This window comes from Protobothrops mucrosquamatus, unplaced genomic scaffold (genome assembly GCF_001527695.2).
Source record: "Protobothrops mucrosquamatus isolate PMUCROS unplaced genomic scaffold, P.Mucros_1.0 scaffold3555, whole genome shotgun sequence".
NCBI lineage: Eukaryota > Metazoa > Chordata > Lepidosauria > Squamata > Viperidae > Protobothrops > Protobothrops mucrosquamatus.
In genome coordinates, this window is record NW_015389522.1 from 13,436 (window position 1) to 38,073 (window position 24,638).

At 44.8% G+C, this 24,638-nt stretch overlaps 1 protein-coding gene across 1 annotated transcript; it reads right to left on the bottom strand.

Moving 5' to 3' along the window:
* Positions 1–9,093: 9,093 nt before the first annotated feature.
* Positions 9,094–24,113, bottom strand: CHFR (checkpoint with forkhead and ring finger domains). Its single transcript, XM_015827193.1, has 17 exons — positions 23,972–24,113; positions 23,674–23,773; positions 22,981–23,090; positions 22,080–22,139; positions 21,750–21,962; positions 21,069–21,278; positions 20,256–20,409; positions 18,000–18,154; positions 16,887–17,049; positions 16,117–16,259; positions 14,041–14,160; positions 13,099–13,182; positions 12,690–12,760; positions 12,301–12,388; positions 11,446–11,553; positions 10,304–10,376; positions 9,094–9,151 (listed from the first exon to the last, which is right to left on the bottom strand). Exons 1-17 carry the CDS (start codon positions 24,111–24,113, stop codon positions 9,109–9,111), a joined length of 2,037 nt encoding a protein of 678 aa, XP_015682679.1. The 3' UTR covers positions 9,094–9,108.
* Between the last annotated feature and the right edge of the window lie 525 nt (positions 24,114–24,638).

The following is a 24,638-nucleotide window of genomic DNA, read 5'->3' on the forward strand; positions in this document are numbered from 1 at the left end:
ATCCTCACGGTCACGTGATCAAGCTTGGTAATTGGCAGGTGCTGATGGTGGTTGCCCCATCCAGGGATCACGTGACCTCCATTGGGGGCCTTCCAGCTAGCCATGTCCAGGGGGAAGCTGGCTTTACCTCACAACCAAGGTGATTCACTTAACGACTGTAGTAAAATGGTCGTGAAATCAGGCAGGACTCAGGGATGGAAGTTCTGAGCCTAATTATGGCAGTACATCAAGTACTCCTTGTGTATAGGAGTGTAACAAAATCTATGTGCTGAACCAGGCATATAGATATATATTCTATCACTGCTCTCTCTCTCCATATCTATCTATCTATCTATCTATCTATCATCTATCTATCTATCTATCTATCTATCTATCTATCTATCTATCTATCTATCTACCTACTATCTATCTATCTATCCATCCATCCATCCCTTTCTATCTTTCCATCTATCTTCCATCCACCTACCTACCTACCTACCTATCTCTATCTATCTATCTATCATCTATCTATCTATCTATCTATCTATCTATCTATCTATCTATCTATCTATCTATCTATCTATCTATCTATCTATCTATCTATCTATCTATCTATCTATCTATCTATCCATCCATCCTTGTAACACTGTCTCTATTCCATCTATATTTCTTCCTCTCTCTCTCATCTGTAACCATCTAACCCATATGCAAGATCCTTAAGGAATTGCTGCTGCTTCTCTATTTTCTCTCAAAGTGTCCAAGTTGTTGACACGGATCTTCTCTTCCCCCGCCAGGGTTTTTCGACCTCAACCCCAACCCAGCCCATCAGAATTCCAAAAGTTACCTCCGCCGGAGAAATGGAAGGAACGTCTGAAGGGTGCCCCTTGGAAGGCTTGGCCAGCACCGCCTCTTCCCCATGGACACATTCAGCCCAGAAACCGCAGAAGCTGACCGGTGGTTCTAACTCGAGAAGATCCCAATTTGCAAAGCCCTCTTTTGACTTTTTGACCGGTTCTCCTGGCCGAAGCCACCCAAGGCTTCCTGGGGACTCTGAACTTGAGGGTCATCTGTCCCCGGTCAACAGTCCCCATCTGGGAGAGAAAGATGCTCCAGATGGTGCCCTCAGATCGAAAAGCAACGTCATCAACGGTTCCAAGTCCAAGGAGGCTTCTGTAGATGTGGATGGGCCCAAACCAATGTTTGTTATCTCTGAAGAATGGGATGATCAGCAGCCTTTGGTTCTGGCAGAGCATACAAATCAATGTGTTGATGTTTTGTCCGAGACAAATGCTGTGCTCTTTGAAAGAGGAACGGCCACAAGGAAGGAGCAGATGGTGGAACTGTCGCTTGAAGAAGGCCCGGAGGAGGCCACCGGAAGCAGCTTGGGCATGGGTCTGTGGGGGGAGCCCTCCAGTCCCTACCAAGATGTCTTTAAGGGTGACAGGAATGAAACCTATGCCCCTGCCCCAAAACCAGAGTCACTGGCCCGTTTGAATTCAGGAACTTGTCCGAATGTGTTGTTTTGATGGGAAGGTCCAAAACTGAAAGTTCCTTTGAGATGGAAAAGAACTGCTCTCCATACAGACATTCAGAGACAGTCTTGATCTGCTTAGGGGCACAATCCTGCACTCAACAATGCTTGCCCAAATCATTGTCTAACTTGGATGCAATGATTGTGGCCGATGCTGCGGAGCACAATTTTGGTCTTGGTGCTTGGAGACCCACCTGATGTTTTCCTTCTGAAATAAGCTTGCTTTTTTAAACAACAACAACAAAAAGTTGTGTTTGAATCAGGAGGTGTGATCGTTATCTAAAGCCTTTTGTGAATCCTCTCTCTCCCCTTACAGTGACTATAGTAAGAAGGTTTCAGCTGATAGCCATCCAAAGTCAGGTCAATGAAACACCGTCACCACACCGAGAGGGTTTGCATTCGCACAACACATCATGCCCAGGTTGTGCGAACTTGGGATTCAGTTTGGGGCGTGTTGGCGTGTTGCACGCACTCAAGCCATTTGCCGGAGTGGCGGGATTGCCAAAATATATCGTGCCAAGTACGACACTTAAGTGAATTCTGAAACCAGGCCAAGCCTTTTGAGTAGGTTTGCTTCTTCAGGTCTGAAGAACCACAATATGCTTTGGAGCAGATGATGGTTCTCCCACCAGATCTGCCTACAGCTCTTTAAAGCAGCTGCCTCTTTTCTGGGATTACACGATTACAGAATCGAGGGAAGAGATGCGGTTGGGTTTGCAGTCCTAAACGCACAATATTTTGTATCGGCCCTGCTCCACATTATTAAGCCAACACCATGGCCTTTGGCTGAAATTCCTCACTTAGGAGATGTTCAAGAATGGATCAGTCCGTGTGACCCCTTTAGTAAATTGCACTTGGAATTACAGTATTATTAGATGACGGGGCGCACGCTCCAGATTTGCGTTGGTGGAGGGCTTTGAATTGAACGGTGAATTGATGGGTAAGATGTTACGCAAACTTCGTTACGCTTTTTACAGCAAGATGCATGATTTGTTTGCAAGGCCCATGACTGTTATCAACTCCAGCTAGTCCTTGACTTACAATAGTTCATTTAGTGACCGTTCAAAGTTGCAACGGCACTGAAAAAAAGAGACTTGTGACCGCTTTTCACACATACGACCGTTGCGGCATCCCCCGATTAAAATTCAGATCCTTGGCAACCGACTCGTACTTATGACGGTGGCTCATGTGATTCCCCCTTTTGCGACCGTCTGATAAACAAAGCCAATGAGGAAACCAGATTCACTGAGCTACTACCAACTAAACAACTGCGGTGATTTACTTAACGTGGCAAGAAAAGTGGTAAAATGGAGCAAAACTCACTTAGCAAATTTCTCACTTAGGTTGCTAAGTCAAGGACTATCTATAACGCTGCTCTTGGCGCCGCTAAAACAGGCCACCGCTGGGTCTTAATTAGGGAAGACAATGTTCCCTCCAGGAACTACGCACAACTTCATACCTGAATTGACACCAAGTTTTTTTTTTTTAACCCGGTTTGCAGCTAGTGGCCCGGTTGGTATTTTAATGGCCTTGTGGCGGAATGTGATTTTAGATCGTCAGATTCTTCCGAGGCTGGAATAGAAGGGAATGTTTCCCAGGTCCTGCATTTGGTTCAGGCAGCTGGTGGAGAAAGTCCCTAAAATATCGGCTGGAAAGCAGGTGCCAAGGAAAGGAATGGGAAAAATCCAGCTCTTATCAAATAAGAGCGTTTTTGTATTCGTCGCTCGGGCGATGTCTGGGAGCTTTAAGACTGGCTCCGAAAATGCTTAACTCAGATTAATTTCTGGTTTTTCACCTGCTGTTCTAAAGCCTCCATCTGCTCTAGCTTAGCGTTACCGGGTGCAGTTGTGGAGGGGGCTTAAGATTTGGGTGTCTGTGTGCGTTGCGTGCACATTGCACTTTGAAATGAAGTATTTTCCCACCCGACAGATAGGAGCACTAGATCGGACCGCGGTAGCAGAGGGACAAGCAGAATTTATAGCGCCTTCGAACGGAAACCTGACTTTATAATCGTTCGACGTTGCTAGGAAATTCGGTTTTGGTTCAAGCAGGACAATCAAATGGAAGGATTCTTTTCCCCTACCCTGCTGCTTCCTGTTGTTTTTGCAAAAAAATATATATATTAATCAATTTATAAGAAGCTTGTTGGTTTTTTTCTCGTCTCTCCAAAAAGCTGGGGGGGGGGTTTGTTTTTGTTTTTAAATCAAAGCATGTATCTTATGTTTTTTTCCTCTATTTCATTTTCATACCTTATAGCTGCATGATTAGCGCAGGAGAGATGTCTGCAAGACACGTGCAAAATCAATAAATAATACAAAATACCTAACACACTTGCCCGGCTTTTATACGTTACTGGTTTGGGTAGAAAGCAAGCTGGTATGGAGTCCATATTTGTAAAAATGTCACCGTTGATAGGGGGGGTCGTCCTAAATTTGCACATCTTAATTCTAAGCCACACAACATTGCAAGAATTGCATCACTTGTGTGCAATCTCTCCCATTAAGTTATCGTGACCATAACTGGGATTAGAATTTCAGTTGCTGAGTATGGCAGTGGTTAAGAGAATTTATGATTCCCCCCCCCTTTTTTTGCTGTTGTTAAGGAAACAACTGTGGTTAAATGAATTGTGCAGTTGTTAAATCTGACTTCATCGACTCTGCTTATGGGAAGTTGGCTAGGAAAGTCGCAAATGGGGATCGCGATACATGGGATGCTGCAATACATGCCAGTTGCCAAACACCCAAATTTTGATCACGCGAACGTGGGGATGTTGTGAAGGACTAGGGGTGACACGATAGCAGTATTCCAGTATTGGAGGGGCTGACGCAACGAAGAGGGAGTCAAGCTATTCTCCAAAGCAGGGGTTCCCAACCGGGGGCGCAAGACGATATTCCAGGGGGTGCAAAAACTTGGAGTTTTCAAAATTATAGTGTATATGCATAATTCATTGCCATTATTTTGAACTTTTGTAAGAGGTGCGAGAATATATCAGAAGCATTTTAGGGGCGCGGGATATAGAAAAAGTTGGGAGCCAAAGCATCAGAAGGCAGGACAAGAAGTAACGGATGGAAACTAATCAAGGAGAGAAGCAACCTGGAACTAAGGAGAAACCTATTGATAGTTAGAACAATTAACCAGTGGAACAACCTGCCTCCAGAAGTTGTAGGTGCTCCAACTTTTAAGAAGAGACTGGACAGCCACTTGTCTGAACTGGTACAGGGTTTCCTGCTTGAGCAGGGGTTGGACTAGAAGACCTCCAAGGTCCCTTGCAGTTCTATTCTGATTGATGTTCATTAAGGGAGGACTATTCATAAGTCACATTTTTCAGTGCTGTTGTAATTTTAAACATGGATGAATGGAATGCAGTGCAAATAATAATAATAATAATAATATTAGAAAGACTGTGGCAAAAGCAAGCAAGGGTAGTACCAATAGTAATAGGCACCTTGGGTGCAATCCCAAAACAACTGGAGCAGCACTTGGACACCATTGGCATTGACAACTTCACCATTAGTCAATTGCAAAAGGCAGCCTTACTAGGAACTGCTTCCATCTGTAATACCATCAAACATCCACATCTGCCTATCCCAGGTCCTTGGGAAGGACTCGATAGGTAGACAAAAAGGCCAAATCCAGTCTGAACATCTGGCTGACTGTGCGATGATCAATAATAATAATGATGTTGGAAGGGATGAGATGCTGGTTTCATTCTTGATAAGGATGAAAGATTTTCCTAAACCTCTGGAAGCGCCTACCTCTGATTTACTCTTTTGTAAAACGGAGGCAACAGCGACAGAATTAAATTTTAGCATCAACAGACAGATCCGTCGTGGTGGGTGGGACAGCCAAGAATTCCCTTTCTTATTACAGATAGTCCTCAACTTACAACAGTTCGTTCAGTGACTGCTGAAAGTTGCAAACGGCACTGAAAAAAAAGGGACTTACGGCAGCTGTTCACGCTTAACGACCATTGCAGTATCCCCATAGTCACCTGATCAAAATTTTGGATGCTTGGCAACTGATTCACATTTATGACTGTTGCAGTGTCCTGGGGTGTGTGTGTGTGTGTCACGTGATCCCCCTTTTGCAACTTTCTGACAAGCCAAGTCAATGGGGAAAAGCCAGATTCACTTAACACTTTTGACAAGAGAAGTCGTAAAATGGGGCAAAACGACTCCAGTTTTGCCCCCTATTTTGCTTAGCAACAAAAATGTTGGGCTCAAATGGGGTTATAAGTCAAGGACTACCTGTACTCATAAGGCGGTCTTCTTATCCGCAGAGCAAGGATGCTCCTTCCCATTGGCTAAGTCTACAAAGCCAATATTATTGGGGATACCCCTTTGTTTTTTCATCAATCACGCAGTAACACGGTTGGAAATTGGTCGGGAATGCACCTGCCAAGGCCACATTTAAGGTCTCCCAATTAAGCCAACCTCGGCTTATGGGCCAATCTGAGCTGATCTCTGAAGACAAGCGAAGCAAAAAAGTCTGACATTGTGCATTTTAATATTTTTCCAAAGATAAATCATGAACCCCCAAGCCCAACAAGTTATCGGAATTCTTTTCTTCCCCCATTTCCAAGCCATCGTCTTGCGTACAAAGAAAACAAAAGCTGAAAACATTTCTCCTTGGAGCAGATAACAAACGTTTTGAAGACCCAACCGTGTGGAGTGAACACTCTTAAATCCCCCTGGAAGACACTTGTATGATTGGAAGGAAGGAAGGAAGGAAGGAAGGAAGGAAGGAAGGAAGGAAGGAAGGAAGGAAGGAAGGGGTAAATTTAGTTGGGGGAAAACAAACCGCAGTTTTTAATTCTTCTATTTACATTTGGGTGAGCTATGGAGAGCCATGGCAGTGGAGGGGGATGTCAACGGAGAGACGAAAACCAAATTCTCTTCTCTCTCCTTTTTCTGTTTGGAAGGGGAGAAGCCACCTGGCCACCACACCTGGCCTATCCAGAAACTAACCTGGGAGAAACTGACATGGCTCTGTACGGTTTTTCAGCCCCCTTTGTTTCTCCATTCCCTGAGACAGGAAAACGCACCCGTCGCGGCAACAGCTCCATGCGAACTTTGATGACTGCAAGGTTTTTGTAATTCTCCTGCAGCCAGCGTGGAAGTCTCAGAGGCAGAGAGGGTATGTCTAGTAGTCCACTTAATGGTTTGTGAATATGAGCCGCGGCTCTGCCGAAGTGGGTTTTTTACTGAAACAGGCTCATGATTAGACCCAGTTAGCAGGGGTCTCCAAACCTGGCAATTTTAAGACTTGTGGACTTCAATTCCCAGGATTCCCCAGCATGGAGAAATCGAAACCCACAAGTCTTAAAAGTTGTCAAGTTTTGAGATAACGTCGGAAGCTCTATATTTTTTAAAGTGGAGAGCGAAAGACTGAAGTCTAGAGAGAGAAAACAAACCATCTTCACTAACCATCTTTAACATAAACTATAAAGGGCATTAAATCCCGGAGGGGCCTGTGGCTTTCTTTTTGGACCACTCCCCAATTAGCTCTTGAAGACCCAGCTCTGAAAGATTACTATTTCAGTACATAAAAATATAATGTAGGTTTTTAGGCATTGTGCCCAGCACAGTATTCTGTTAAATCCCCCTTAATTTGGAGGGCATAGACAGAAGCCCATAATTTGAATGGTTTGGAATCAGGCCACTATTACTATAAAGTTGCGTTTCTTAACTTCGGCAACTTTTAAGATGGGTGGACTTCCAACTCCCAGAATCCCCCAGCCAGCAAACTGGCTGGGGGATTCTGGGAAGTCCACCCATCTTAAAGTTGCTGAGGTTGAGAAACACTGCTAGAAAGGAAGACAAGATCCTGGCTATGGAACCAGTACATAAATGCAAATATTTTTTAAGCAATGGGAAGACTGTACAAAAACGGGCCCCAGTCTGATGCCTTCTGTTAAGTTTTGAGATTGCAAACTTACAAATTGATTAGCCGTCCCTGCCATGGTTAACCCATCCTCAGGATTCTGGTTCATGGAATCCCAACACGTCTGAAGGGCACCAGGTGGGATAAGATCCATTTTGGATACAGTTATGGCTGAATTTAATCAACATGGGGAAGTTGTCAGAAGAGGGAAAAAACCCCGACCATCTTTCTCCAGTCTTCCTAAGGGCTCTTGTCTTAAAATCTGCCCAAGAATGGAAGCAGAACTAAATTTCAAAAGCTGGTTAGGTAAGGGATCCATTGTGTGTAGTTGATGGTCAAGAGGTTAGCTTTAAAAAATTAAGTTAGGAGAGAGGTTACACTCCGACATGATAAAGAAAATGAATGATGGATATATGCAGAGACACGTTCGCCTGTCTACCATTCTCCAAAACTAATGGTGCTGCTCCATTTTAGGGACAAAAAAAAACCACCCAGTTCAGGAATAGTCCTTGAGTGATCAGGATAAAAGCTGGCCATATTAATGTGCTAGCCTGAGCAACAGTATTGAAAAGTCTTCAACATCCATTGGAGGATGCCAAATTCCATTCCATCATGAGGCCTTCTTTATCGTGAGGGGATATTTTAAAAAAGAAACTTCTAGTGGAATTTGATTAGTAAGAGGGGGGAAAATGCATAGTTGTTTTGAAGCATAACTCCCAATTGCTAAGAACAGGAACTCCTGGGGGGGGAGACTTTCTTGTGGATCCAGAGGTGAAATTCAGCTCAAGATAGCACCAGTCTGAATCCTAGAATTGAGCAGGGGGAAAAGAAACAAGAGGATCCCAAGGAAGGGGAAAAAAGATTGAATAAAAAGAAAAAAAGGATGAAACAACTGGATCTTTCCTATCAAAAGAGGCTAGGTCAACGGCACCAGCTGGTGAGCAGCATTTAAGAAATACGCGTGGAGTGTGACAAGAAAGAACAAGACACCCTAAGGTGGCGTTTCTCAACCCGGGCCATTTTTAGCCGGGTGGACTTCAACTCCCAGAGTCCCTCAGCCAACATGGCTGGCTGGGGAAGTCTGGGAATTGTAGTCCTCGTGTTATTGTGCCCAAGGCTGAGAAACACTTCAGGGGTCGGTGCTTGGTATTGGACAGACCTTGGTCAATCCAGCTGTGATCTTTGACCTGGGAGCCAAGACGTTGAGGCCATTAATTCAGGCAAGATGTTGTGTTGCTCCAAGAACTTGACAAGACGCAGGGCACAGCCCAACTAGGAACCAAAGAGGTACTTCTCTCCTGCCGTCCTTCGCTCTACGTTGCCTTCTCACCTTCTCCGTTAAGGCCTCGCTTCATTCCACAATCGACACATTCACCGAGAACTGTTCCATTTCTACCTTCCAGCCTCGTTAAATTCCTTAAATTCCTACAGTAGCTCAAATTTAGGAAACCACTTTTTAAAAAAAAAAAAAAAAAGCCGAGGAGAACACAGGAAAAAAAAATGACAAAATAATAATCGTAAGAAGAAAAGAAAAAAAAAAGCACGCTATCGCATCAGAGTATCTGATGGAAAAAGTTGCCAATCCCCTTTTTTGCAGGAACCACCAAGCAAAAACTGTAGAGTTGGCGTTTCTGGGTTTAATTTCCCCCTTCTTCGTTGCAGGTTACAAGCACGGAGACCCAGTTAAAGGCCACGGGGGGGAGGGGGGATCCTTCTCAGTTTTTGAACCGTGTTTGTTCACAGATGTGATTAAACTTCCTGAAATTAAAAACCCAAGAAGGGAAAGTTACTATTTTTTTTGAACGTCACATGAAAGCGATTTTCAACAAAGAAAAGCAGCTCGGTCTCCTAATTAATCCCCTGGGGGCCTCCAAACATTTGGCACCTCTTAATTCATCTCTTCGATTCTAGACCCATTCTGAGCTCAGAATACTTCTGCCAAGACTGGAACAGCTGAAAATAGTTTGCATACCACTACTAAGCTTAATAACTAAAGCCTGCCCAATGAAACAGCCAGGGCAGTCTGCCAAGAACTGCCAATCAATTTGATTGATAGATTTGATAGATAGATAGATAGATAGATAGATAGATAGATAGATAGATAGATAGATAGATAGATAGGGATAGGATAGACAGAGATAGATAGACAGACAGATAGGTAGAATAGACAGATAGACAGACAGGACAGACAGACAGACAAAGATAGATAGATAGATAGATAGATAGATAGATAGATAGATAGATAGATAGATAGATAGATAGATAGATAGATAGATAGATAGACAGATAGATAACATAGATAGATACACAGATAGATAAGACAGATAGGATAGACAGAGACAGATAGACAGAATAGACAGATAGATAGAATAGACAGATAGATAGAATAGACAGACAGACAGATAGATAGGATAGACAGACAGACAGACAGACAGACAGACAGACAGACATAGATAGATAGATAGATAGATAGACAGACAGACAGATAACATAGATAGATACACAGATAGATAAGACAGATAGGATAGACAGACAGATAGACAGAGACAGATAGACAGATAGATAGAATAGACAGATAGATAGGATAGACAGACAGACAGACAGACAGACAGACAGACAGACATAGATAGATAGATAGATAGATAGGATAGACAGATAGGATAGACAAATAGACAGATAGATATAAATGGCATAGATAGATGAATGACATAGATAGACAGAAAGATAGACAAAGCTTCACTCCAGGCCGTTCTAATTAATACATTTGATAGATAAAATCTATTGATTTGAGCTAGATAAACAGATTAGCAACAGAATTTTATCCACCCCAGGAGAGAAAATACATCTCTTTTGCCCCTGCTATCTATAAACCGGCCTGCAGACTCGGAGCTTGAAGAGAGGACCACTCACATAGCATGGTGAGCTTTCACCTGAGTCCGACAGTTGCGACCCCAGTAACAATCGGGACGGGATGTGACAGCGGCTGCAAGACAAAACCCACTCAGAGTTCATGCCTGGCCCGAGACGGATCGAAAGCTCAGGGGATTTGATCTTTGGTGGAGTTGTGATAAGGCAAAATAATATCAGGGGCCGGATTTTAACACAGAAGATTCTTGAAAGGAATATCAAACTGAAAGTAAGAGACTTCTGTTTTAGGACTAGTGGACTAGGAACTTGGAAAAAAAAAACAAATCTGGAACCTTGTTATGGGATATGTTGACTGCAGAGAGAATTCTGCATGTGCAAAAATGGAAAGTTGTATTACAACCATTGGTTTAGCACAGGGGTAGGCAACCTTGGCTCTTTTATGGCTCGTGGACTTCAACTCCCAGAATTCCTCAGCCAGCCATGCTGAGGGGAAAGGGAGAGGTTTCCAAGCTGAGCCATGCCGGCTCAGGAATTCTGGGAGTTGAAGTCCACGAGTCATGAAGGGGCCATAGTTCCCCCATGCTGGCTCAGGAATTCTGGGAGTTGAAGTCCACGAGTCATAAAAGAGCCAAGGTGGCCTACCCCTGGTTTAGCAGTTCAAATTTAAATTAAATTAAATTAATTAAAATTAAATTAAAAATTAAAACTTTGAAAAGTTAAAAATTAAACCACTGCCCAGAGCCCCTCTACTCTATGGGTGGTTAGGAACGTTGATATACAAACAAAATGATAAAACGGCATGGAAAAAAAAAGACTCGCAAGCGGTCCTCGCCTTTATGACCGTCATAACATCCCCACGGTCACACGATCAAAATTCCAATCTTGACCCCGTGACCGTGGGGAATGTGCTGAGACGGTCGTTAAGGGCGAGGACCGTTTGCAAACCGCCGTCGTAACTTTGAACGTCGAGAACTACCTGCATTGTGAAATTTAATTTAAAAAATAATAATAATAATTTAAAAGCCAGGGAAATTTGGTAAGGGGTGCTGAGGTCGAGAAATACTGCTCTGTCCTCGGACTCCTTTACACAACGTGTTTCAATATTTCATTTTTTTCTCGGAGGGGAAGCAGGAATGAGTCAAGGCTGCATCGCTCTGCGAGGGCCTGGATTGTTCGCCTCGTACCTGGCAATTCCACAGCAGGAATATTTTGCCTGTATTGGTAAGCGAGTTCCCGGAAAGTCCGTAGGCCGCAAAAATAACACAGCACCGTTTCTCCCGTGATTCGGTAATCTGAAAGAGAAAATTGGGGTGGTGGGTTATGAAGAGAATGAACCCTTTGAAGAATGAACCCCTCACAAGGAGTTCGGGAGGTGTTTGATCTCAGGGCTCAGGATGTGTGTCCTTGTGAGCCTGCAAATACTTGAATAACAGAGTTAGAAGGAGACTTGGAGGTCATCTAGTCCAACCCCTTGCTCAGGCAGGAAACCTAATACCAATTTAGACAAATGGCTGATCCAGTCTCTTCTTAAAAATTTCCAGTGTTGGAGCATTCACCGCTTCTGGAGGCAGGTTGTTCCACTGGTTAATTGTTCTAACTGTCAGGAAGTTCCTCCTTAGTTCTAGGTTGCTTCTCTCCTTGATTAGTTTCCATCCGTTGCTTCTTGTCCTGCCCTTCAGGCGCTATGGAAAATAGCTTGACTCCCTCTTCTCTGGGGCAGCCCCTGAGATACTGGAACACTGCTATCATGTCCCCCCTCGTCCTTCTCTTCATTAAACTAGACGTACCCAATTCCAGCAACCGTTCCTTTTATATGTTTTAGCCTCCAGTCCCCTAATCATCTTTGTTGCTCTTCTCTGTCCTCTTTCTAGAGTCTCGACATCTTTTTTATATCTTAGCAACCAAAGCTGGACGCAACATTCCAAGTGTGGTCTTACCAAGGCATTACAAAGTAGTGTCAACACTTGGAGTAAACAGAAGCAAAATCCAGGGGGAAAAAATGTCTCAGGAATATGCGATTGGAGGGGATCAAGATTTACCTGGTAAAATAAACGTTCCTTTTTGAAGAGCTAGGAGGCTCTTGTTCAGCATGTCTTTCCAGGTCAACCCCCTGGATTGCAAGTAATCCTAGAAGAGGAGACAATATAAAATTAAAAAAACATTCAGAAGAACCTCAAGCAGAGATTTGAAGCTGCTGGGGAAAGTGTGAGAATGAAAGTGACAAGTTCCTAAAACACAGAAGAAGAAGAAGAAGAAGAAGAAGAAGAAGGAGGAGGAGGAGGAGGAGGAGGAGGAGGAGGAGGAGGAGGAAGAAGGAGGAGAAGGAGAAGGAGGAGGAGAAGAAGAAGAAGAAGAAGAAGAAGAAGAAGAACAACAACAACAACAACAACAACAACAACAACAACAACTTGTTGGAAACTGGCCGTACCTTTAGAATATCTGACTCGTAGTTATTGCCATTAAGAACGCCGTCTAAACACTTGTCACCAAGATTGAGCTCTGTTTAAAAAAGAAACAAAAATAAGGGACATTATTACCGCTCTGAAGTGGCTGCAAAGTATTCACCAAATTAAGCAGGATCTCTTAGGACTGAGCTGAGGTTTCCCAAAGCAGATGCCACTGCTATATTATCCTAGATTAAGGAACAGGGATTCTATTTACTTCATTTAACTAGTTTTATTTACGGGAAAGCCTTACTCCTGGGAAGCCAACTGCCTCTTGCAGGAGACAGGCTGGACCCCGAGAAGAGAAAGAATATTAAAAAGCATCAATCAATCACAACAGAGTATGGTTGTTTGCAAGGGGAAAGAGAGGACGATTGCAAAACAGGATCATACCGCAGAATGGGGCTAAACAGCCCAAGCAGGACACACGGACACATCCCCAGTACAGATGACAGAAGGACTGCAGACAAATGGTACCTGTGAATATGGAAAGGAAAAATTTATAGAATAGACCATTGGCTCAATTTTCTGCCAAAGAAATCGTGGATTGAAAAAACCCTTCCGTCATCAAAATTTCAGGCCTAAGGCGGGACTAGAACTCCCAGTCTCCTGGTGATTGGTCCAAAGTCACCTAGCCAGTTTTCATGCCTAGGGCAGGACTGGAACTCACCTTCTCCTGCTGGGGGGCCCAAAGTCACCTAGCTGGCTATTATGGCTAAGGTGGGACTAGAACTCACCATCTCCTGGTGATAGGTCCAAAGTCACCTAGCCAGTTTTCATGCCTAGGGCAGGACTGGAACTCACCATCTCCTGGTGGGTGGCCCAAAGTCACCTAGCTGGCTATTATGGCTAAGGCAGGACTAGAACTCACCATCTCCTGGTAATTGGCCCAAAGTCACCTAGCCAGTTTTCATGCCTAGGGCAGGACTGGAACTCACCATCTCCTGGTGGGTGGCCCAAAGTCACCTAGCTGGCTTTTATGGCTAAGGCGGGACTAGAACTCACCATCTCCTGGTGATCGGCCCAAAGTCACCTAGCCAGTTTTCATGCCTAGGGCAGGACTGGAACTCACCATCTCCTAGTGGGGGGCCCAAAGTCACCTAGCTGGCTTTTATGGCTAAGGCGGGACTAGAACTGACCATCTCCTGGCTTTCTAGCCTGGTGCTTTAACCACTAGACCTGGCTCTAACTAAAGATCTGACCACAGATGGAGTAGAAGCAGATGAAGTTGGGCTGACCAGCCATGATGGTGTTCAAGGCATCTGCTTCTCCTTCCACTCCATTTTTGGTCAGGCTGAAAGGCCCACCCGTTCCCCCGGGGAAGTTCTTGCTTACACTGCTGTGGGGCGATGTTCTGGTTGTGTTCCCGTTCTGTCCTACGGTCCGGCATGGGCTGGAAACAGCAAGTGCAGAAGATGTGGCTTCCTTGAGCTGGGCAGACATATTCCTGGACTGCTGCATAGGGAGAAATTACCAAGAACAGGTTGTGCAAAACAGGTCACCTTGCAGGAAAATTTCTCAGAAGCTTCACAAAGTGGCTGATACGCGCCAAAGTGGCTGATATGCGCCTTCCTGCCCTCAGCCTGGTCTGATCTAAGAGCAGAAGGTCTGAGGGTCTAAGTAGGACAACTGAAGAAGAGAGGCAAGTGGCCTACAGATCATAGTTGGTTATTTATTTACACTTTAGAACAGGGGTCTTCAACTTGGGCAACTGTAAGACTTGTGGACTTCAACTCTCAGAATTCCTCAGCCAGCCAAGCTGGCTGAGGAATTCTGGGAGTTGAAGTCCACAAATCTTAAGTTGCCAAGGTTGGGGATCTCTGCTTTAGACCACAAAAGATCCTAAACACTGTACACATCAGCTGTCAACCTTCAGCTCGAATATTCAAATAAAGTCCACGATTACTTCCGTTGCTGAAAAACGTACTGGTTTATTGAATACACGGCATGATGTAGGCGAAGGAAAACCAACTCTAAAATCCCAAGGCCTCCAACAATAGTATATAACAATGACATTCCCACCCCAGCCCCTCAGATGTCCACGTAGCTCATGTGAACCGACTCTCTTTGTTTTATGAGAACTGTCTGTTATCTTCTTCACACCCGCTAGAATGTCCTTGAAAAGTTTCCAGTTTGTCTCAGCAAGATAAAAACAAAGAGGCACATAGCTACCAAATTTTCACTCTTGACATCAGCTCATTGAATGTATCTCTCAGTGCATTTTAAAAACTCTCTCCTGAAAGACCGAGTCAAGTTTCTATCTGTACTTCCTTGTCATCCAGGAAAAGGTCTGGAGTATTGCTAGGGAAGAAGGTCCCAAAACCACCTCCAAGACGTCCATCCTCAACCAGAATTCAACTTGCACGTATTCAAGTGCATGCATTCTGCTAGAGCAGGGGTCTTCAAACTTGGCCCTTTGATGACTTGTGGACTTCAACTCCCAGAATTCCTCAGCCAGGCACGCTGGCTGAGGAATTCTGGGAGTTGAAGTCCACAAGTCATCAAAGGGCCAAGTTTGAAGACCCCGGTGCTAGAGATAAGTTCCCTGATGATGGGCGTAAAAGTTTGGAAGGATAAAACTTTGATCCTGGTGACAGACTCCATTTGGATACTGCCAGTTGTCTCCCCAGAAGACCCCAAAGAGTTTCTTAATGCCACTGGATGCATTTCTCCCCTGAATTATTGGCCCACATGTAGGAGAGAGAAAGACTAGGAAACTAGGGACCCAACCCTTTCCCAAAACGCATTGTCCTCCAGAACAGTGTTTCTCAACCTTGGCAGTTTGAAAGTGACTGGACTTCAACGCCCAGATGAGGACTGGGGAATTCTGGGAGTTGAAGTCCTCATATCTTCAAGCTGCTCAGGTTGAGAAACACTGTTTGAGGAGGAGAAGCAACCTGGAACTAAGGAGAAACTTCCAATTAACCAGTGGAACAGCTTGCCTCCAGAAGTTGTGGGTGCTTCATCACTGGTGGTTTTTAAGAAGACACTGGACGGTCAACTTGTCTGAAATGGTGTAGGGTCTCCTGCTTGAGCAGGGGGTTGGACTAGAAGACCTCCAAGGTCCCTTCCAGCTCTATTCTGATTGATTAATTAACTTCAGATCCAGCCACTGACAGATGCTAACCTACTTGCCTCGCTGTTGCAAAAAAACCATCTCCATTCTCTACTTCAAGTGACTATTTCCAATAAGGATTGTGTGCAGCACTGGAGCGCACAAATGCACACCAGCATACCGCAATATCAGAAATATCACGCAAAGGCAGAATAAACAGCCCAGGGCCCACCCACCCACATCTGACTGGGCCACACAGTAGAAGAACCAGGAGCTTCAGTTGAAGCCAAGATCTTGAGATGCTTATGATAGGTACAAGGTCCCCCTATCCTTTCCAACCACAGAAGATGTCTGACCTGTTGGGAAGTTGGAAGAAGTTGATGGGGAATCTCCAGGGACCTGCCCAGGTTCCGTTTTTCCTTCCTGGTCTGGAGAGGTTAGAGGTGGGACGGTTTGCCGACGATAACCAGGACATTGCCGGCATAAAACATACGGCTGACTGAAAAAGGAGGAGAGTCATGTTGCTGAAACTGACAAGGTCATTGCCACAAGCTAAGTTCTGATCCAGCCAAACAGCCTCCAGTCACTGTACCGTGTCAACGCTGCTAATATCGGATATTCTTGCTTTGACAACATATGGAGATGCCTTTTTCTTTAACTTGTGCATTACTCTTAGAGTTAAAATTAGATGATACTGGGGGGGGGGGGGGGGAAGAATGTGTATGGGAATTAGTTAGATATAACAATATCGTAGTAGTGTATGATTCAAGGTTGTTTGAAATAAGAGATGATAAGAAATGGCGGGTGGGAGAACTGGAGGGAAAGTCTGCATTTCAAACTAATTGGAGAATGTGATTTATGAGTGCTAATTAGAGGAGGGAATTGTGCTTTGATACTATGTGCTCAGGGGAGGGGAATTCAGATTTTGGCTTCGACTGTGTTAGTGCCGAAGCTATGCTTCTCAAATAAAGATTTGTTAAGGTAAACAATGCCTCGAAGTTCTTTGAAGAGTTTCATCTGTCGGAACCATGACATTCCAGTTTTATGAATATTGTTTACAGATTTGAGAACATCAGCCTGGCTGTAAGAGAACCAAGCCATATCTACTGCCCACACAGCTTTTTACCTAATATCAGAGGATTCGCTGTCCACATCCGACAGATCCAGCAGGTCTTCAGAACTTCCTTCTTCATCTGAAAAGGATCTGCGCACCTTCGGCTGAAGCATGTCCTGAGTGATTTTGTTCCGGGCATCCATACTTCTAATATCTTCTTCGTTACGACACTTGTCTATCAAGAAAGGGATTTCTGTTAGGGCGAAGAGACGGTCACGGAACCGATGCTCGGTCCCAAAGGTGCTTTTTCAAAAGGCAACTGGACTTGAAGACCTTTCGCTTTTCGCCCCAAAAGCTTCTTCGGTTCTGACTGAAAGCGAAGAAGAACTGAAGAAGCTTCATGGATGAGAAGCAAAACGTCTTCAGGGAAAAACAAAGTTTCCTTTGGAAAAAGTGCCTTTTGGGACCACCGTGATCTGGACAACTGAGAATCTCCATAGATAATGGTTGCTTAGCTTCTCAATGGCACTTCCTTGGGATTAAGGCCCAAAGAAGCTCATGAGTTCAATATTTTTGAAAAAGTACAGTTAACAAACTGATTCATGACTGGTCCTCACACTTAGGACTGTCGCACCCACTTATGACCTCAGGGTCACGTGATCAAAATTCAGGTGCTCGGCAAGCCACATGTATTTAGGATGCTTGCAATATCCTGGGCTCAGAAGAACACAATTTGTGCCCTTCCCAACAAAGCCAACGGGGGGAAGCCAGATTGGCTTAACAATCACACAATTTGCTTAACAACCACGGGCCCTACATTTGGGCACAACAACCTTTGCCTCTTCTTAGCAACAGAAATTCCGTACTTCATTTGCTGGCATTCTGGCCAATTGCTCCTGCTCTCCTCTTAACAAATCTCGTTAAAGAAAACTCTTTGAGATTTATACCGGGAAAAATTACGTTTAGTTCAGGCAGCTCTCCAGAGCCTAATTGTACATTCCCAATTTTCCTGTTTTGTTTTTTTTAAAAAAAAACCCTCTCCAGATTACAAAACATTGGATCCGTGGCCCGTCCACACATCCCCCTGCATCCATGCCATGTTAAATTGTAACAATGAAAAAAAAAATAGAACACTGCTCTTGTAAGGACAAGAATGCTGGCGGAGATCCCACGCTCCTCACGTGCCTGGGTGCTGGATGAGATACGCTTCGACCAAGTTGTTCAAAATGTGATTTTTACAGATCCGTTCCACTGGACATCGACATGTCGGACAGAGAGAAGATCGTTCCATCCATCCTGAGTAGCAAGCGGCACAGAAAGTATGCATACAGGGCTGCAAACTAAAGACAGGAAGATGGGGGTGGGGGGGAGAAAAGATGAGAGAATGAATCGAAGTAGGACCTCATTGGCCAACAGTCTAAACCTTGGGAGATAGGAAGAAAATGTGCTGCTTCAGGTGCAAGTCTTCCTTCCGTCTCCCAAGGTCATCCCCGTACACCATCAAAACAAGTCACCTGTTATTTTAAAATTCAGAAATTAAAAAAAAAAGCCAACCCAGTGCTAGGCTGCATTAACAGAGGGATAGAATCGAGATCACGTGAAGGGTTAATACCACTTTACAAGGCCTTGGTAAGGCCACACTTGGAATGCGGCATCCAGTTTTGGTCACCACGATGTAAAAAAAGATGTTGAGACTCTGGAAAGAGTACAGAGAAGAGCAACAAAGATGATTAGGGGACTGGAGGCTAAAACATATAAGGAACGGTTGCTGGAATTGGGCATGTCTAATTTAATGAAGGGCGAGGGGTGACATGATAGCAGCCTTCCAATATGTCAGGGGCTGCCCCAAAGAAGAGGGAATCACCCTATTCTCCAAAGCACCTGAAGGCAGGACAAGAAGCAATGGATGGAAACCAATCAAGGAGAGAAGCAACCTAGAACTAAGGAGAAACTTCCTGACCATTAGAACAATTAACCAGTGGAACAACCTGCCTCCAGAAGCGGTGAATGCTCCAACACTTCAAGTTATTAAGAAGAGACTGGACAGCCATTTGTCTGAAATGGTATAGGCTTTCCTGCCTGAGCAGGGGGTTGGACTAGATGACCTCCAAGGTCACTTCCAACTTTATTATTATTGTTGTTATTGTTATTAAATCAAGTCATTTTTTAAAAAAAAATCTGGGAAGTTGGTACTCACTGGTGACTCACGTGTTAATCATGTCATGGCCATGTACAATGGACTGTGTATTTAATTTTCACAACCAAAATACAGGCATGATTGAGGAGGTCTGGAGCTTCCTTCATGTTGTTCCTACCCATTTCAACTGGAGGCACCTTGGCCCAACAGTTTAACCACTACACCCCACTGGCTCTCACAATGTGGCTGATGTATAACTTGGTGGTCCACCAGGAATGCCCACTGCATTGTCCACTGAAATGGGAAACTGATTGGCTGAGCCAGAAGGCCTGTTTCAGAAGGTTCCATGGCTCATGCACGGAAGTGATGCAACAAGGGAGAAGAGCGATGAAGTAGCCACAGAGCAAAGGAGAATTGGAATAATGGGTGGAAAAGTGAAGCTTTGAAAAAAAAAAAGTCCCTATAGAAAGTGAGGTGAAAAAGCTAGAACCTAAGGGAGCTAGAGGTTCTGGACCTAAACTGGACATATAGCCCAAATAAAGAAAGAGGTGGGCAACTGCTGGGAGGTTGGGAGTGCTTAAGGAGAAGAAAGAGTCAAAACAAAACATGTGTGCATGTTTTAAGCTTTGATCAGAAGTTGAGAATTTGGGGTATTCTAAATATGCCTGGGCTACTCTTTCTAGCAGTCTTCTTCACTGAGCCTTCTTACAGACTCTGTGACCTGTGGTTAAGCAACATTCAGAAGTCACAGGTTGCTTTGCTTTAGAGCTCAGTAAACCAGCATTTGGTTTTCTAAGCTCTGTGGTCACTAGGTCAAGAAAACTGACTGGTTCCTCCTAAGAAACACGAGTTCCACTTCTTGAGTTGAATCAACTTAACGCTTCTTGAGTTGAATCAACTCAACGCTTCTTGAGTTGAATCAACTCAACGCTTCTTGAGTTGAATCAACTCAACGCTTCTTGAGTTGAATCAACTCAACGCTTCTTGAGTTGAATCAACTCAACGCTTCTTGAGTTGAATCAACATTTGGCTCTTGGACTTTAAGACAAAATAGAGGCAGCCGGGCAACCTTGTTTACTCTCAATCACATTCAATGGCTACAAAGGTGAGGTATAACCAAGGTTCTCAACTGTTCTCCTGACAAACTCTACTTCTCTTTGAAGTCCTACTGGGGAGAAAATGAGCTAGTTCAGCCCTTTCCCTCCATCTAACTTCCTTAACTTTATGTTTTCCAAAAGGCACACCTTCTCCAGTGGGCCACCAGCTCCTATGCACTACTCCCTTTTCTGTCCATCCACCTATACCTGACACAGTCATGAAGAAGTTCCTGGCAGATGATGCAACTCAGGCTTTCTCCCATTTTGTCGGGCTTCATGGTTGCTGATTTGACATCTCGGGGGTCTCTCATTGCTTGTCCGTCTGGGGTGGCCACCTGAAGGGCAGAGCTGGCTTCACCATCTGCAAGAGAGGTTCTTATGTCACATTGGGGAAGGCATGCAGAACAAAGACAGCATGGAACCCACCACATTGTTGCTCAACAATCAAGAGCAGGAGTCTTCAAACTTGGCCCTTTTATGACTTGTGGACTTCAACTCCCAGAATTCCTCAGCCAGTGTGCCAGAATTCTGGGAGTTGAAGTCCACAAGTCATAAAAAGGCCAGGTTTGAAGACCCCTGGTATAAGGTCTCCTTCCTTGAGTAAGTAGTTGGACTAGAAGACCTCCAAGATCCCTTCCAGCCCAATGTGTTATGGTTCCGGCTAATGAAACACTTCAAAGAACTTCCAGGCATTGATTTTCCTAAAAGTAATTTATTGTTACAAAATGTCGGCACAGGCATAACGAAGGTATGCGTTATCCAATTAGTGTGAAGGTCAAAGGTTTCCTTCCTCTCTCTTTCCCGGGCTTTTCCCTCCACCCTCTTCTGCTCTGCATTAACCCTAAAAATACCAGACAGTTCTGCATATTGTCAAAGCAAGAATATACAGTATTTGCAGCGTTGACACTATGATTTCTATGTTCCAGGTTCTAAGGGCTGTGAGCTTAGCTGCTGCTAAGAAGGTATCAAATCCCTCACTGCAGAACGCACAAACAAAAAAAACCTTTGTCATATACCAACCTCTTCTGATTTTCTTCCTAACCGGGTGGGATGAATCTTTTCCTTCCCTCCCTGAAAGCTGGAACAGGGATGTTTTCTCTGTGTCCCTCCAAGAAGCGTCAGATGTTTCTGTATTTACAAGAGGCTGCCTGAGTTGGAGCAATGACTCTGGTCCGGATGGTACCAATTTCAGCAAAGCAGGTGCAAAAATCAAGGTGCAAGATTGGGATCCTGTAATCATGGAAAGAAGGACGATCGTGGTAAGGCAGGGGGTCTTCCAGACGTGGCCCTTTCATGACTTGTGGACTTCAACTCCCAGAATTCCTCAGCCAGCGTGCCAGGCTGAGGAATTCTGGGAGTTGAAGTCCACAAGTCATAAAAGGGCCAAGTTTGAAGACCTCTGGTGGTAAAGGGATCTTTGGACTCAACCAAAGGACTCTGGAGCAGGGGGGGTCTCCAAATTTGGCAACTTTAAGGGCTTTGTGGACTTCAACTCCCAGAATTCCCCAATCAGCATGGCTGGCTGAGGAATTCTGGGAGTTGAAGTCCACAAGTCTTAAAGTTCTCACGTTTGGAGACCTCTGCTCTGGAGGAACAGTTCCCTTCCTCTACTTCCCGAGCCAATCTTTGCCTGTTCATCCCCTTCCTCCTCTAACAATACTATGGTCACCCTTTCAAATGATGATTCAGCTCCACCTTTACCAACTATTGAGGGCTTCGCCTTCTCAGTGGATACGGACTCAGTGGGAGAGGTAGGAACAATTTTAAAGAGGTTTGACGTCGAAGTGGATGGCTGTGGCTCTTCGTAGCTTGGCTGAGAAGCCGGTGGTGGCGATGCTGTTGAGGTCCCATCCCTGCTTTCTCTGGTGCCTGAGGTATCTTTGGTTGTGTGGCATCCACTGTCAACCTTGGCTTCTGGAGAGGGAGAGAGGGAGAGCGTGACCTCAACAAGGCCAGGAGAGCTGGGAAGAGCTGAAATGTTTCACCATGGGTCCATGGCTCAATTCTTCCATGCTGTTAGCCTTTACTCACCTCCTGGATCATTAGCTCCATCCTTTTTGGGGTGCAAAGATTCATACAGGTATGCAACGTCTGAAAGAAGAGAAGACGGTTGAACTCAACAGATCAAAGCAAGAGGGCCCTCCTTATAGGTGGTGGGTGCTCCAACACTGGAGGTTTTTAAAGGAAAGATTGGACAATCGTTTGTCTGAAATGGTACAGGGTTTCCTGCCGGAGCAGGGGGTTGGACTAGATGACCTCCAAGGTCCCCTTCCAACTTTATTTTATTTTTATTTTTTTAATAAAATTTTATTAATTTTTATAATTAAACAATAAGTAATATGATGCATTTATAACACAAACACACACACAAAAAAAACAATCCAACTCAATACATTATCGGAAACGCTCGGCAGTCCCCGACCTGCCTCCGCCCTCGTCCACTTGCCTTTCCTTCCTACCTCTAGTCCACAACCTCTCCTCCTTCCCATTTCTACATCCCCCCTCTTCCTGACCACCTCCTCGAGTGCAAGTCGGGGTACCAACCGAGCATTTCCTCTTATCAATACAATTATTAATATATGAATACATCAATTTTGTTTTAATACCCCTAAACCCCTTCCCCCCCCGAGCTTCCCGGAACCAAATACAGGACTAAAACAGATCATTCCAAATCTAAATTACAATTTAACTAAGCAAATATAATACTATCAGTATATACCTACTTTAACTCTAATAAGGCAATTAAATTAATTAAAATTAATTAAGCCCTTCCAACTTTATTATTATTATTACTACCTGTGTCTCAGAGAATTACAACAGCTGCAGACCCAAAGGTTAGAGATTTCCCCTTTGAAAAGATCGGCCTGACTGCCCCACCCCTTCCCCTTATTGTACAAAGCTATTAAGGGGGGAAGGAAAAAGAATCTCTTACTGTTTTCTGGCTCAAATTTCCTGTAAACAACATAAATCACGTCCCCGGTTTGCAAAGGGCAGGTCTGTTTCTTCACCACTTTCTGTTTATTAATCACCGTTCCGTTCGTGCTGCAGAGGGAGGCAAGAAACACAGGTGGGATTAAGGTCATCAGTCTCCTTTTCTACCCCTAGTTTAATGCCACTCCATGTTCAACTTACAACAGTTCATTTAGCGACGGTTCGAAGTTACAACGGCACTGAACTAAGTGACTTAGGACCGTTTCCCCACACTTATGGCCACTGCAGCATCCCCACGGTCACGTGATCAAAATTCACACGCGTGGCAACTGGCTCATATTTTCGACACTTGCCGCATCCCTGGGGTGTGTGTGTGTGTGTGTCACGTGGTCCCCTTTTTGCGACCTTTCGACAAGCAAAGTCAATTCGCTTTACAACCGTGTTGCTAACTTAACTGCAGGATGCCCTCTTAACTAAAGAGGTCACAAAACGGGGCACAGCACAACTTAACAAGTGTCTCGACTTAATAGCAGCAATGTTGAGATCCACTGTGGTCGTAAGCCCGAGGACGACCAGCACAAATACAAAAGAAGGCTCATGCAACCCAGACAAAAAATCAAGCCCTCCAAAAAAGGCCGAGAAACATTCGTTTTCACCCGCAAAACTACAGAAAAAAAATAAGAATAATGCTGACCTGGTATCCTGTAGCAAAACCTGACCAGATTTTTCGTCCACTATTATTTTACAGTGATAGCCGGAGATCAATTTATTGCCAGGGAAAGATAAGTCACAACCTTGGAGAGAGAGGGAAGGAAGGGGAGAAAGAAACGAGCATTGCTAAATGTGTTAATTTCACCTGAACATCCAGCAAAGCCTCCTGCCGTTTCTCCCCAGGGCCACCAACCTTGCACAGAATTTCCCAGCCGCCTCTACGGGAAGGGCTGCCCGTTTTGCGGCGGCAAGGCGAGGGTTCGGGGGGGGGGCACCGGTACCTTTTTTCCTCCCAATGGTCCACTCTTTTTTCAGCAACAAGACGTGGGGCTCGGCTTGTTCCAGCCCCAGCCGGATCAGCTTCCCCCAAGGTTGAGGCTTTCCGATGGGTTGTATCCGCCCTCCGAGGTCCATGTGCTCCATCTGGACTCACAACTGCAAAAGAAGGGGAGAAGGTGCACTTTTCTGAAAAGAAAAAAAAAAAAAAAAAGGAAGGGTTTTGCAAGGATCCAGTTTAAAGAGGTTCCTTCCCGGTATTCCTCAGCTGCACTGGCTCTTCCCGATCCCTCTGCACGCTCGTCCCCCTCTCTTTGCTCACACAACACACAAATGTTTGAGGAAAAGACTTTGCAAGGATCCAGCTAAGGAGGCCCCATCTCCATATTCCTCAGCTGCACTGGTTCGTCCCCTCCTCTCTTTGCACTCCCGTGCCCCCTCCCTTTGCACACTTGCACACCCTCCCTTTGCACACTCATCCCCATTCCCTTTGCATGCCAGTCCCCTCCCTTTGCACACCCATCCCTCTTCCCTCCCTTTGCACACCATCCCTCCTCCCTTTGCACACCCATCCCCCTTCCATTTGCACGCCCTCCCTTTGCACACCCATCCCCCTTCCATTTGCACACCCGTCTTCCCTCCCTTTGCACACCCATCCCTCCTCCCTTTGCA

Excerpts from the sequence above, each read along its gene's own strand:
- CHFR (XM_015827193.1), bottom strand. The coding sequence starts at position 24,113 with ATGGAGCACATGGACCTCGGAGGGCGGATACAACCCATCGGAAAGCCT. Across the intron at positions 23,774-23,971 it reads GACCATTGGGAGGAAAAAAG|GTTGTGACTTATCTTTCCCT; the intron begins GTACCGGTGCCC and ends TCTCTCTCCAAG. Across the intron at positions 12,761-13,098 it reads CTGTTTAGCCCCATTCTGCG|AGCTCAATCTTGGTGACAAG; the intron begins GTATGATCCTGT and ends TTTTTTAAACAG.